Source organism: Canis aureus, chromosome 5 (assembly GCF_053574225.1).
Source record: "Canis aureus isolate CA01 chromosome 5, VMU_Caureus_v.1.0, whole genome shotgun sequence".
Taxonomy (NCBI): domain Eukaryota; kingdom Metazoa; phylum Chordata; class Mammalia; order Carnivora; family Canidae; genus Canis; species Canis aureus.
The window spans coordinates 47,209,246-47,223,051 of NC_135615.1; the positions used below are offsets into that span (position 1 = coordinate 47,209,246).

The 13,806-nt window shown below is 37.1% G+C and overlaps 1 protein-coding gene across 17 annotated transcripts in view; it reads right to left on the bottom strand.

Moving 5' to 3' along the window:
- The window catches only part of PDE4D (phosphodiesterase 4D), a 1,385,565-nt gene that overhangs the window by 576,056 nt on the left and 795,703 nt on the right, over positions 1–13,806 (bottom strand). For 5 of the 17 annotated variants that reach the window (XM_077897908.1, XM_077897907.1, XM_077897906.1 and 2 more), the window contains one exon: positions 3,170–3,285. The exons of the other annotated variants lie outside the window; for them this stretch is intronic. In XM_077897908.1, the coding sequence (XP_077754034.1) occupies positions 3,170–3,189 (20 nt within the window). In that variant the 5' untranslated portion in view covers positions 3,190–3,285. The remainder of the gene's footprint in view (positions 1–3,169; positions 3,286–13,806) is intronic. 17 annotated transcript variants of the gene reach the window in all.

Consider the following 13,806-nt stretch of genomic DNA (forward strand, 5'->3'; position numbering starts at 1 on the left):
TCCAGAAGAGTCCATAGGATAAGCTGGAGACATACCAATGTTAAGATTTGGAGGAGCTGAGGAGGAAACAGCAAAGGAGAATGAGAAGGAGTGGTGAAAGCAGAAGGAAGAAACCCAGAAGAATAAGATGCCCTGAAACCCTAATGAAGAGAATATTCTCTGAATGTTCCTGAACATCAACATAAAAACACCTGCTTTGCAAGTTTTATTTGGTCACAGGATTCATATTCCAATAAACTTTCATCTGAGTTAACGTTAACTGGATTTGTAAATTTTGGAGAGTCAAGTAATCTATGAAAGAGAAACAAAAGAGGAAGGAAGAAATGCCAGAAATTATGAAATCTGTAAGCTTAGCTGGTTAGAAATTATTAGCCAAAATGAAACTGTATGAAGGCAGACATTAATTTATGTTAATAATGTTACACAGTGGAAATTATCTTAATCCTTGCCTCAATTTTTTTGAGTTATAGGTTATTAAGGTAGACAAATATTCTCCCTTTAACATTTTGTAACATACTTGTGTAAGTTAAACTTCTTTCCAGGCAACTACATCATTTAAACAGGTGCTGGCCCATTTCTTAGTTTCTGCCCTGATGGAACTGACCTGATCACAGAGTACAGAGTGAGTTCAAAAACTGCTCTACACTAAAAAAAAAAAAAAAAAAAAAAAAAAAAATTATTTATTTGAGAGAGAGAGAGAGCGCGCACGTAAGCAGAGGCAAGGAGCAGGAAGAAGCAGGCTCTCCTGCTGAGCAGGGAGCCCCACTGGGGGCTGGATCCCAGGACCTTGACATCATGACCTGGGCCGAAGGTAGACGCCCAACTGACTGAACCACCCAGGCACCCCAAGGACTGCTCTACACTAACATTACTCCATAGAAAAAGGTCATTTTAAAATGCAAATATATAGAATTAGGAAGGAGGGCAGTCATGCTGGAGGGTGCATCTTATTTTTGAAGAATAACTAGAATGGAATATTATGCCAATTATAATACCCAAGTTTTGTGTTTTAATAGGAATTACATTTTTGTTTTGTTTTTTGCTAAAAACCCTCCAAATTTCTTTCAAGTGTGGGAAAGACCGATTTAAAGATAAGTAGAACTAGGTGGGACAGAGATGGCATTAGCCCTATTGCTTACGATCATCACTCAAAGCTATAAAATCAAGTATAATATGCAATGAAAGCAGCAACATTCACAGTTACACATAATTCAATTTCTCCCTTTTAAAAGTAGAGATAGTAATACCAGTCCCATTAACTTAATCAGATGAGGTTATGTATTTTAAAGCATTTCAAAAAAAAAAAACACTACAGAATATTACAGAATGTCAATTCAGTGACTTTCTTCTGATGGCTGAAAATTTTAAAAGCACCAGTTGTTTTCCAGTCACTTGGAAAGAACTTATCTTTAAATCCACACATCCTTAGGCCACGGTGCAAATACTCAATTAAATTGAGTTATTTAAAATGTGGGTTTTGGATATTTTTAATGTTGAACATTCTTGTCCTAGCCTTGTTTGGATATCATTAGTATATATAAATGTTAAAATAGCATTTAGACTTCAGAAATTATGAGTTGACTCCAGGGTTTCCTAGAATGCATTAATCAAAATGAAATTGACCCCAGTATGTTTAAATTCGCAGTATTCCTGGTACACTGTGACTTTCTGGTTCAGAGATGAAAGCCTTAAATGGCCTCATAAACTTTAAAGTTTCTTGGACATTCAATATCTTCCTATGACATTTTGATGAGTCTAGTGTAAATGAATCAAAAGCACATGGATTAAATTCCCCATGAACTATTCTTCTTGGCTATGAGACACCTTAGGGAAAGTGTTTTGGCAGGGGGTCAAATATACTTTGCTGACCCCTCAATATTTTCAAGATACTCAGTGGACAAAGACCCAGTCAGCATATTCAAAACAAGATAAAAGTGACCAGAAGTGCCCATGTGGGTCTGGATGTCACTGGCCTTCATGTCCCCTTCAATTATGAGGAAACGAAGCTCTAACAGTATAGCCTCTGTAAGCTGGGGGCAACCTGACCTCCTGGTTTTGCTGTAGGTTGATTTTGAAAGTCATCTTAGTAAGTTTAAAATTCTTTAGACTGCCCACCCTAAACTCTCAACTAGCTAGTTAGCTAAACAGAAATGAGTTTAGATCCCAAAAGAACTATTGTGTGAATTAAACTGGATTCTATCCTTGAACTAGTTAAAATTTCATACAGTATCTCCAACTTTTTATGAAGTTCTCCCCCCCAAGTCTTTAAATCAATAATCAGTAAAAAAAAAAAAAAAAGAAGAGAAAAAAAATTTATTTATGCTTGATTCATTCAGAATCATTCGAGTATCTGAGGTATTGTAAAACAACTAATGGTGAAATTATCTTATAAAGAGATAAACAGTGGGGCATCAGAGTGGCTCAGTTGGTTAAGTTCCTGCCTTTAGCTCAGGTCATCATCCCAGGGTCCTGGGATCAAGCTCCTCTCTGGGCTTCCTGCTCAGGGAGGAGCCTACTCCCTCCACTCCCTCTACCCTCCTCTCCCTCTACGCCTACCCTCATGCTCTCTAGCTCTCTCTCAAATAAATAAATAAAATCTTTAAGAAAAAAATAAATAAAGAGACAAACAGTACTCGAAAGACTTTAGAAGAATCTAGTTTATACCAGTCAAATTTAGTCCAGTATTAAGGAAAGTATGGGAAGTTTCCAATATATTCAGTAAGTTATCACAGAAGTCCTCAAAATGGCCTACTGGGGCTTAAAAAAAGTAATTATATTTTCTGTAAGCATCTACAATCTGTCTGAATAGTAAACCAAACAGTAAGGCTTTCTAACTTCCAAGGCGAGTCAAATGTATTTGCAAACATGCTGGTTTTTTAAAACAGTATTTTAGACTATAATTTACAATGGAATTTCAAAAATGCAGCCATTTCCACCCTTTTGATTCTTATTTTACTTTATATAAAAAACCAGTTGTTTTTCAGTTTTAAAGAATTCAGCATGGTGTTTTGGAGTCTCAGCACTTTCTCTGCATTTTGAAAATATGCCAAGTATTGATGTGGTCAGTTCTAGGACTTCTCAAACCATTAGAAATTATAACTGTGTGATAAATATAATGTATCAATTTTCCAAAATGGCAACTCATGTTGAATTTAAGAATAAGAGCTACCTATAAAAAACTATTTCCATGTCACCACATGTCTGTTCCTGCAATAGGGAGATGCTCCTTAGTGATGCTTTCAATCGATGGAATGGTTTGCTGGCCTTTGTCTTTTCAAATCTTATCTGTGAAAATGAAAAGTAAACTGTTGAAGTTAATCTAAAATTTAGTTTTATAGATAGATAGATAGATAGATAGATAGATAGATAGATAGATAGATAGATTTAGTTTTCTGACAGATTCCAAACAGAACTACTTCTGTGGTTTTGGTATAATGTTGCTTCTGTAGAGATTTTCTTTTTTTTTTTTTCTATTCTATGAATTTCAAGAGCTAAAATTTGTTTTTGTTTTTTTTTTTTTAAGATTTTATTTATTTATTCATAGAGACACAGAGAGAGAGGGGCAGAGGAACAGGCAGAGGGAGAAGCAGGCTCCATGCAGGGAGCCTGATGTGGGACTCGATCCAGGGTCCCCAGGATCACACCCCAGGCTGCAGGCGGCGCTAAAGCACTGTGCCACCAGGGCTACCCTCAAGAGCTAAAATTTGAGTAGGAAAGTCTTCTATTTGTATTCTTTATAGCTTACAAATGTGTAACTTAGACCTAATAATGATATATCTATCCAAGATTTTAAAGTATTAGATAATACAAGTACATAAGATTTTATGTTTTTCTTTTTCCTTTTTTTTTTTTTTTTTCATTTTCTTTTAAAAAACTACCTATCAGTTTTCTTGTCTCCCACTGCTGAGGGTATATATTGTCTTATTTTCTATCAACAGTATGACTAAAAGCATATACCCTCCAACATGCCTACAAGCTGTATTTTAGATAGGTAGACTTCAAACCTTCTTTGGATGTGGGTGAATTAGTTAGAAGAGTTACCATGGCTGAGGACCTCCTTGTCCCCTATGCCCAATGTGAACAGCACAGCTTGGAAGTCAGCGTTGCAGTACAGTGAAAGTCACTTACGTACTTCTCTTCTGTGGCCACCACAATAAACATTATGCTATAATGCGGACTCTCAAATTGGATATTAAAAGCCAGTATTGATTCATGAATGTCTGACCACAGAATTATGAATAAATCAAAGAGTCTGACAATTATTTTTTAATTCACATGGAGTTGCGTCTCCTCAAAACGTATACTCTGAAGTTCTAATTCCCAGTACCGAAGAACACGACCTTACTTGGAAATATGGTTCCTGCAGGTTCAAGTGGTTAAGATGAGGCCATACTGGAGACTAGGGTGGGCCTCTAATCCAACATGCCTGTGGTTCTTATAACAAGAACACCATGTGAAGAGACAGGCATGTGAATGCGGAGAATGCCGTGTGAAGACTGAAGCTAGGCTGCCAGAAGGATTCTTTTCTAGCACCTTCAGAGGGAGCAGGCCCTGCCAATACCTAGATCTTGGATTTTTCAATTCAAGAACTGTGAAGCAATACATTTCTGCTATTTATATCACTCAGTTTATGGCACTTCGTTACAGCAGCCCTAGCACACTAATATGCCACGCATCCTCAATTTCCTGCTTTTCTGGCTTCGACTCTTACCATGCCAATGAAACGCTTTTCACCAAATAATAACCTTTATTCAGGTCACTCAGCTCATCCTACTTGTAGCTTCTGACGTGTTGATCACCCCCTCTTTAAATCTCTCTTTACCATTACTCTCCATTTTTTGTTTGGCTAACATTTCTGAATACCCCTTCTCAGCACATTTCTTCAACAGTCATTAGAGTTTTCTATGTGTCATGCAAAAAAATACTATGCAATAAATAAGAGTCTCTGCATTTAAGGAACAAAAAGTCAGGCAAGAGAGACTAAATCATGAAGTAGAGTACAGTCTTGAGAAGAAGTCTTGAGATAGAAGAATATGTAGGTGGTATTAGCAAGAGAGCAGCTGAAATAGACTAGTGGGGTCTTTAACATAATAAGCTGGAGCTAGGAGGAAAGAAGGGCATGCTGGGAGTCTGTGATACCTGAGTTTAAGATTTCAAGGTTGGCTGGAGCAATTCTGGGTGATCACAGGGTTTGAGACTGGCCATGGGGGTGGGTGGTCAGAGTAGAACTAAAGCCAAAGTCAATGGACTTGAGGAAGGTGGAGATGAGAAAGTACAGCTTTGGTTTTCATCTTTGGCTATGCATTAGAATATTTGGGAAGCTACAAAATCTCTCAGGATGCAGGCTGTGGTGAAATCAGCCTAACTGTGGACAGGAAGGACCAAAGCATGAGTATTTTTTTAAAGGTACAAAGGCTGAGAACCATAGAATGGATGCTGATGCCTTTTTGTCTAGCTGGGTTCCAAAGTCACTCAAAATGGTGAATTGCACTCCAGATGGATCCTTTTGGTTTTAAAACTCCTACTTTGGAAAACATTAAGGGAGATGAAGGAAATGGAAAAATAGCCAGCATGGGGAAGTAACAAAGAGTTCCAAGAGCTCTTAAATGCTTTGTGGTTTATATTAAAAGATAAATGCAACTCGAACGGTATTGTTAAACTTCTTTCTTACAGGAACCTAGAGAAACCTCTCATAACCTCATTCCCTCTTTTTTCTCCCTTGACTTGGATTTCAAACATATCTCCACTTCTTCTCTTTTTAAAAGTCCAATCAGACAGGTTAGAGCCACTGGCCTTATAAAACATTACCAGACTCAAACCTGCAATACCTGTCCTCGACTTCAGAGGGGTCTTGGATTTAGTTTCTTAGACTGGGGCCTACCTTGGCTAGTGTTTCAATCACCCCCCACTCCCAGAGACTGGAGGATTGGTCAGATGCCTTCCAAAGGTTGTGTATTAGCATAACCCTTTGTCTCACAAATAAACTAACAGATGTTCTTAAGGTTTCTTGGAGAGAGCACCTTCATCCAGGATGCACTGAACAGAAAACCAGCTGAGTTCCTCTTGTCACCATGGTGACCTCAGTATCCCAGAATTATAGGTTTTCATAGGAGTTCACCCAGGCTTTAAGGCTTTAAATATGATCACAAAGAAAATCTGCTAGGCCCATATATGATGCTTCAGTTTACCAAAGCAGGAAAAGAACGATTGGATATCCTTTGGTAAAGTAGGTAAATCATAGTAGTTTCTTGCTGAATAAATCTGAGGGACATTTTTCTTCCTATTTTTCTGCCTGCAGTGACAGAGGCTGAGACCTTTACCTGGAGAGGTCTAGGGTAGCAAAAGATCTTGTTGTAAACAAAAACACTCGTAATCCTAGTGACCTGTACAGTCCCTATCTAGTCTGGCTTTGAAGAGTTCCTTAGACTTAGGTATCTAAATAATTTTATTTGATTTTTTTCCTACCTAATAAATCATAAGAATGTGTTGCTAAATTACACTGTACAACAGTGGAAGCCAAACAAAGGATTTTTAGGGCAGCAAAAATACTGTGTATAATATTAGAATAATGACTATATATCATACATTAGTCTAAACCCAAAGAATGTACAAAACCAAAAGTGAATCCTAGGTAAACTATGGATTTAGGGTATTTATAATATGTGAATGTAGGTTTGTCTTTGGTAAACAATGTACCATCCTGCTAAGTAATGTTAATAAGAAAGAGTGTTTATGGGTGGGTAGGAGATAGGAGGAAATATCCATACCTTCCTCTCAATTTGTTACAAATCTAAAACTAATCTAATAACATAAAGACTGGGGCGCCTGGGTGGCTCAGTTGGTTAAGTGCCTGCCTTCAGCCCAGGTCAAGATCCTAGGGTCCTGGGATGGAGCCCCATATTGCAGTCCCTGCTTAGCAGGAGACCTGCTTCTCTCTGTCAAATAAATAAATAAAATATTTAAAACAAAACATAAAGACTTAGGGAAAAAAAAAAAAGTGACCTACAACTTCAAAAGATGAAACTTGCCAGAGCATAAATCTGAAAATAATTGGCATGTTCGAATCTTAAATTCAAAATCAGATATTTTCGAGCAGCCTGGGTGGCTCAGCGGTTTAGTGCCGCCTTCAGCCCAGGGTGTGATCCTGGAGACTTGAGGATGGAGTCCCACGTTGGGCTCCCTGCATAGAGCCTGCTTCTTCCTCTGCCTGTGTCTCTGCCTCTCTCTCTCTCTCACTCTCTCTCGCTCTCTGATGAATAAGAATCTTTTTAAAAAATCAGATATTTTCACTTCTATACTGTTTTTATATATTTTATGAATGTATAGGTACACACACACAAACATATATGGATATATTTATACATATACATAAGTGTTTTAAGAGAAAAGAAACATTCCAGGGGAAAAAAAAGTATCATAGTACATGTCATTACAGATCATGTGGGATAAATTTAAAAGGTCCTAATTCTAATTGTCTATAAAAAGTCATGAGAGAGTTATTACAGCATCAACAAACCAAATAAAGAGCAAGTAAGCGAAAACATTCAGTTCCATTCTGACTCTCTCTGCTGGGACTGGGGCTGTGTAGCTCATTTCTATCCAAGCTTAGATCTCAAGTCTAAATCTTCATGGATAGCTATGATCTTAAGTATCACAATGGCTTTTCCTTTGTTTGGGACACACCTCTGTTTCTTCCCCTTTCTACAGGTTTTCTCCACCCTAAGGTAAAGGGGTATCCTTTCAACCCTTCGCTCTCTCATGCCCAATCTTAAGGAAGCCATTCTATAGGTGTCAAAGCCAGTTCAACACCATCCAGGAGAATTCTTTAGAATGACTGAAGTCATTACCCTGAGACCATCAACTCAATTTTTGGTCAATAGGAGGACTGAAAATCTTGAATCAGATACTAGGAACTTGAACAAGTACTTTAAACTGTTACCAACACACCATTACTATAAAGTTCCAACTGGTGCCTTAGGGCTACTACTTTCTAAATTTAGCTCACTGCCTGTTATCACACATCTCTCCAGTCTTCCTGTCAACACTCCTGATTCTTTATCTTTGTGATCACTCTCCAAGATAAAAATCCCTTTGGCTTTGCTGTTACCATATTTCACAGATATTAAGATGCCACTGATTGTGAGATGCATCATCAATTTCTTAATAGTTTTTTGGAAGAAAAAAAGCCCTACCTTATTAAATGAGCAAATCCACTGTATGACTCATACTAATTTCAGAAATGTTAAAATAAAAAAATATTTCAAAATTGTCAAATACAGACAAAATGTCCTTGTTTATATCCTCATTAGGTATAGTTTTCTTCTGCTCCGATATGTTTTGTAAGACCCTGCACTCTCACCTCCACTGTACCTCCAGTTTGGTACTATTTGTTGGAATTTTTTTTTCCATTAGAATTTTTTATGGTCATAGAAATGTTCTGAAATTGGTGCACAATATATTGAACTACATGTGACTGAGAAATGAAATACTTTATTTTCATTTAACTTAACATGTAAATGACCACACGTGGCTAACCACTATGCGTACTGGTTAGCACAGTTCTGGAATTCCAGATTCAACATCCTTGGGATCCATTAAGTGGCCACTATTTATGCAGTTCTCAAAAATGGAATTGTTTGCTTCTCTTGTGTTCCTAAAACTGGAAGAGTGATTAGCAATCATTTGGTTCTCCATTGCCCTTCCAGCCTATCATTCCACCATTTTCTTTCAACTCCCATGCCTGCTTTGAGGTTCACACTATCCTATTACTTCTTGATATTCAGAACCTCCTTCCATTAACTGCACAAGAATCTTATACCTGGGTCATAGTCTTTCTTCTTTATCCAGCTTGTACTGTCACACTCAAAAACCACCTTTAGGGAAGCCCTGGTGGCTCAGTGGTTTAGCGCCACCTTCAGTCCAGGGTGTGATCCTGGAGACCTGGGATCAAGTCCCATGTTGGGCTCCCTGCATGGAGTGGAGCCTGCTTCTCCCTCTGCCTGTGTCTCTGCCTCTCTCTGTGTGTGTCTCTTATGAATAAATAAATAAATAAAATTAAAAAAAAAAAGTCCACCTTCATCATGGTGGCAATTTTTTCATATTCAGCTCCACTTCATTTTGGACAAAGTCATGGTGATGGTCATCTTGAACTCTGTTTTCTAATCTTTCAATTTTGTCATTATCCCTCTTTCTTCAGGTAGTTAAGGTATTTTAAAATATTTTTCAATTTTAAAAATTTTAAAGTTTAAAATACTACCAAGATTTCCATCTCTGACTCAATGTGTTATCTTAAACCTTCTAGTTAGTTTACTCTGAACGTTGGATTTACCCTCATGGAAACAACCCATTCCCAGAGCTCCTATCTCTAACTTTCTATAAACTTTGATGCCTTGCTTTTTCTGTACCTTCCAGAATGTTAACTATAGTTAGAAAAAAGATTAACCATGGTGCCTGGATGCTCCATGAACAACGCTGTTCACATTTGCCAGGGGCTCAATGTTTTTCAGCGATACTATTATTCAACAAGTTATTAAAAATCCTTTTTATTATTTTTAAGTTTACAACCTTACCTCATTTTTCTTTACTGTCAATAGAAAATAATCACAATACTAAAAATAGCTAACATTTCTGAACATTTATAATGCGGCATGCCCCATTCCAAGCATGTTATATGTGTTACAATATTTAATACTCATAAACATTATTTGAATGTGTTCTATTTACCCTACTATTTTTTGTCACTTTACAGAGAAGAAAATACATGTAAAACTTTCTCATTACAATGAAAGGATAAAAACCACCTTACATGAACTGGCTTGACATCTCTCATCTGAAACCACTCCTCCTCCTCCTCCTCTTTCCTTTTACTGAATTTCAGAAAAATAATGCTTCTCTTTCCAAAGCAAATTGATCCATAAAGGCTCTTTGAAAAAAAAGCCTTGAAAAAGCCAAAACCCCCAAAATTCTCTTTCAAATCCACCTGTTTTTTCCCCCCTCATTCCCTTTTCTTTCCTTTCTTACTCCTTCCTTACAGTTCCTTACAGAGTAGAAGGAGTGTGCAAAGCAGTGGTGAGATAGAAGGCCATGGATAGTGGTGGCACCAACACAGTAGTGTCCATCTTTAATATGCAACAAACTAAAATGTCCAAGCAGATTGCTGCATAGGGATGTTATATGGCCTCTGCTGCCTGGTCCAATCATTAGAACATTTACTCTATATCTTACACTTAAGAGTTATTACAATTACCCAGTCATTCTTCATTTTACTTGGTAGTACTTCATTTCTCAAATAATAAAATCCTCAGTATTCCTTAAGCCCTTACTGTTGGATTTCTGTATCAGTTCTGATCCCTACATTTTAATTCCTAAAGGATCACTGCTGACAAAATTTATGGCTATTATTATTTGTCTTAGCATTTACATATAAGGTGGTTATTCATCCCTTCTTTTTGTTCTTCTCATTGTTTAAATTTCTCCACAAAAATTATATATCTTGACTGAGGGAGAATCCTAAGATGGCCCCATTACCTTCAGCCCTGGTGTTACTCCATGGTTGTATTAAAGCAAATGGAAAAGGGAACGTCTGTAGCTGTGATTAAGGTTACTAATCAGTTGATATTATGACCGATTTGGGGGGTATGTCTAACCTAATCACATGAGCTCTTTAAAAAGGAGGCAGTTTTCTTTGGCTGGAAGAAGAGGAAGTTAGGGAGATTAGAAATGCATGAGAGATCTGGCATGAAGGTGGTTTTTCAATGCTGACGTGGAAATGGCCACTGGGGCAAGTACCTGAGTGACCCCTACATCAGAGGGGACCCAGCCAACAGCCAGCAAGAAAATAGGGACTTCAGTCCTATGACCGCAAGGAATTGAATTCTTTCAATGACAGGAATGAGTTTGGAAGATGATCTTGAGCAGCAGACCAGAAACAGCCAGTCAACACCTTAATTTCAGCCCTGTGAGATGCTGAGCCCAGCCCAGCCCATCTGGATTTTGTACCTAAGAATTATGAGACAGAAAGAAAAAAGGGAGAGAGAGAGAGAGACAGAGAGAGAGAGAGAGAGAGAGAGAGAGAAAGGAAAAGAAAAGAAAAGAAAAAAAAAAAGAAAAGAAAAGCAAAGCAAAGAAAAGAAAAGAAAAGAAAAGAAAAGAAAAGAAAAAAGAAAAGTATACTGTTTTAAGCTGCTAATTTGTCATCAGTAATAGAAAACAAATACAGCCAAAAACATCTGGGTAATTTGTTGTCACATCCTCTGTATCTTTAGATAAGAGGGATTTGTATCTCATAACTTTAAAACATAAATTTGTGAATTTTCTTTTCAAGTGAAGTCACACTTCAGTGTTAATTGGAAAACATAGGGTTTCTGGCAATTAGCCTCTTTGAAAAGTCTGTTAGAATACCTTCTTAGTTGTGGATTCCTTATAGAATTCCAAAATAAGGTAATTAATTAAACTAAAGGCTAATGTCTTTATTTGAGCCTGCTAATGTATTAAAATAGTGTTTGTTGAATAAACTCACAGCTAGATTCTGAAGTATTCAATGAGGTGAGCTTCCCTTATCTTAAACACTGAAATGGTCAAAACCATATGGTAACATGGAACTGTGGACTTGGCTTTTTAATGACTATTACTTTACAGAACAAATGGGTGACTTAATCAACTTCTTAATTTGAAGAGTTTATTTATAAATTTCAGTTAAACAAACTTCAAGTTTGCCATTTGCAAACAAAGAAACAAAGCTTTTTATAAAAAAAAACCCTCTAAAATAAAAACATAATACAAACATTAATATTTGGATGGTGAAAGGATGAGCATTTTTTTTGCTAAATGCTTTCAGTGGTAAAAACATATTAATATCCAACTCATGTCACAAGTTATTTGCGGCATGAGAATAGAATCAATATTTTGATTGAATAAATTAAGGTAATAAGCACCTTAATGAGCAGTGAGCTAAAATACCAAAATAAAGTCAGGAATGGAGGCATTTTGAGAGTCTATCAATGTATGTGCTTTTGTTGGTTCCTGTTCTATAATCCTAAATAAGATCTTCAGTCTACATCTTAAAAAATTATTAGAAATATTTTCTAATCTTGCTTTTTAAAAATTCCACAGTCCTCAAATGATAAGCCTTGTGCTTCTTTTGAAAAATGGCCTGACGAATTTACCATAGCATTTTGTATGTGGTACACATTATTTTTTCACACTTGCCCTAACTAGTTGCTAGAGAAGATTCTACTCTACAATCACATTTAGGTCATAAAAAGCCAGTTATGTACCAACCTAGAGTCTAGGCCCTCCAATAGTATTTTTTTTCTTTAGGATAAATATGCCTGGCTCACTGGAGGCAATCAATTAATGTTTCTTATTAATTAAGGCATTAATTAATTAAATTGGTAGTGGAGTAGGGAATACCCTGAAACTACCTATTATTTTCAGAAAAGTCACTAAACAGGTGGCTGGCATGGATATTTTTGCTGCTACTCAAATAAGGATTAAAATAATAAAAATAGAGCTTATTAAAATGTACTGAATTTTTAAGAATTTTTTGAAATATAGAAACATTTGAAGTTCGGTGTCATATACATTTAATATCTTATTCTTATTTAGACAATGGATTTTATTAAACAATATACTTTTTTTTTTTTTTTAAGTGTATGAGAGCCAGCCAGGAGTGGGAGGAGGGTGTGGCAGGAGGAAAAATGGGGGGAGAGGCAGAGTGGGACAGAGGGGAAGGGAGGGAGAGAGAGAGGAGAGAGAGAGGGAAAGAGAGAGAGAGAATCTTAAGCATGGAGCCCAATGCAGGGCTTGACTTCATGACTGTGAGATCTTAACCTGATCTGAAATCAAGAGTCAGATGCTTTACCAACTGAGCCACTCAGGCGCCCCATATGTAAACAAAATGCATTCAATTACTAACTGCCTTTTGCATTAATTACGCCCTTCCTCCCTACACCCTTTCATTTAGCAGGTGATGTCACTGAATCTATCCTTAAGGAGTATGATCCAGGAGTCAATAATATATTTGAAGGTATGCTAATGCCCTGAAGCATCAGACGGATTTTTTTATATGAAGCCAAAAGAGTTTTCATAAAACTCTTTTTCGTGTAGATTGTTATTCATAGCAATGGTTCTCACCGCCAACCATGAGAGATGTTCGTTAGCCTTTGGGTTGTTTTCTGAGCATGAAATCATGATAGCATTTGCTTATACCTATGGCAGAGGCTGAAGAAGGGTGGTAAAAATCTGTGTACTTCCCAGGATTGAGGGAAGAAATGAGCTCACATATAGACACCTGCTGGCTCCCAGCTAGCCACACCTGCACCTGCATCCATATTTTATCCTTAAGCAAGAAATAGCTCAGTACTGTGTCCTTAAAGACTTTGTTTCTCAAAGAGCCATTTGTAAGTTTTGCAAAACAGAATCTGTAGATTAATCATCTACACCTACCTCTTACTTATCTGAATAGCAAAGAGGAAAGAAATTAAAATTAAAAATTGCTGCTGCAGAATCCACAGCAATTATGTTAATGTGATTCTCATGACAACCCTTTTACAGCCTTGTAAAACTTCAAGTTATAGTTTTAATTTAATAACTGAAAAAAAAGAATGTTTGCAGTATACCTGTACCATGAGGAGGAAAGAAGAAAGGAGAATCCGGTCAGAGACATAGGAGGGCAGCAGTACAGGACCATGGTATTCCACCAGGCAGCAGTGGCCCAAGCCTGCATTATCCTCAATACCCTCATATCAGGCTTCTGTGGTTTTCTCTGTGTCCAGCAGTGTCCCACAGGGCATTCTGAAGTAACAG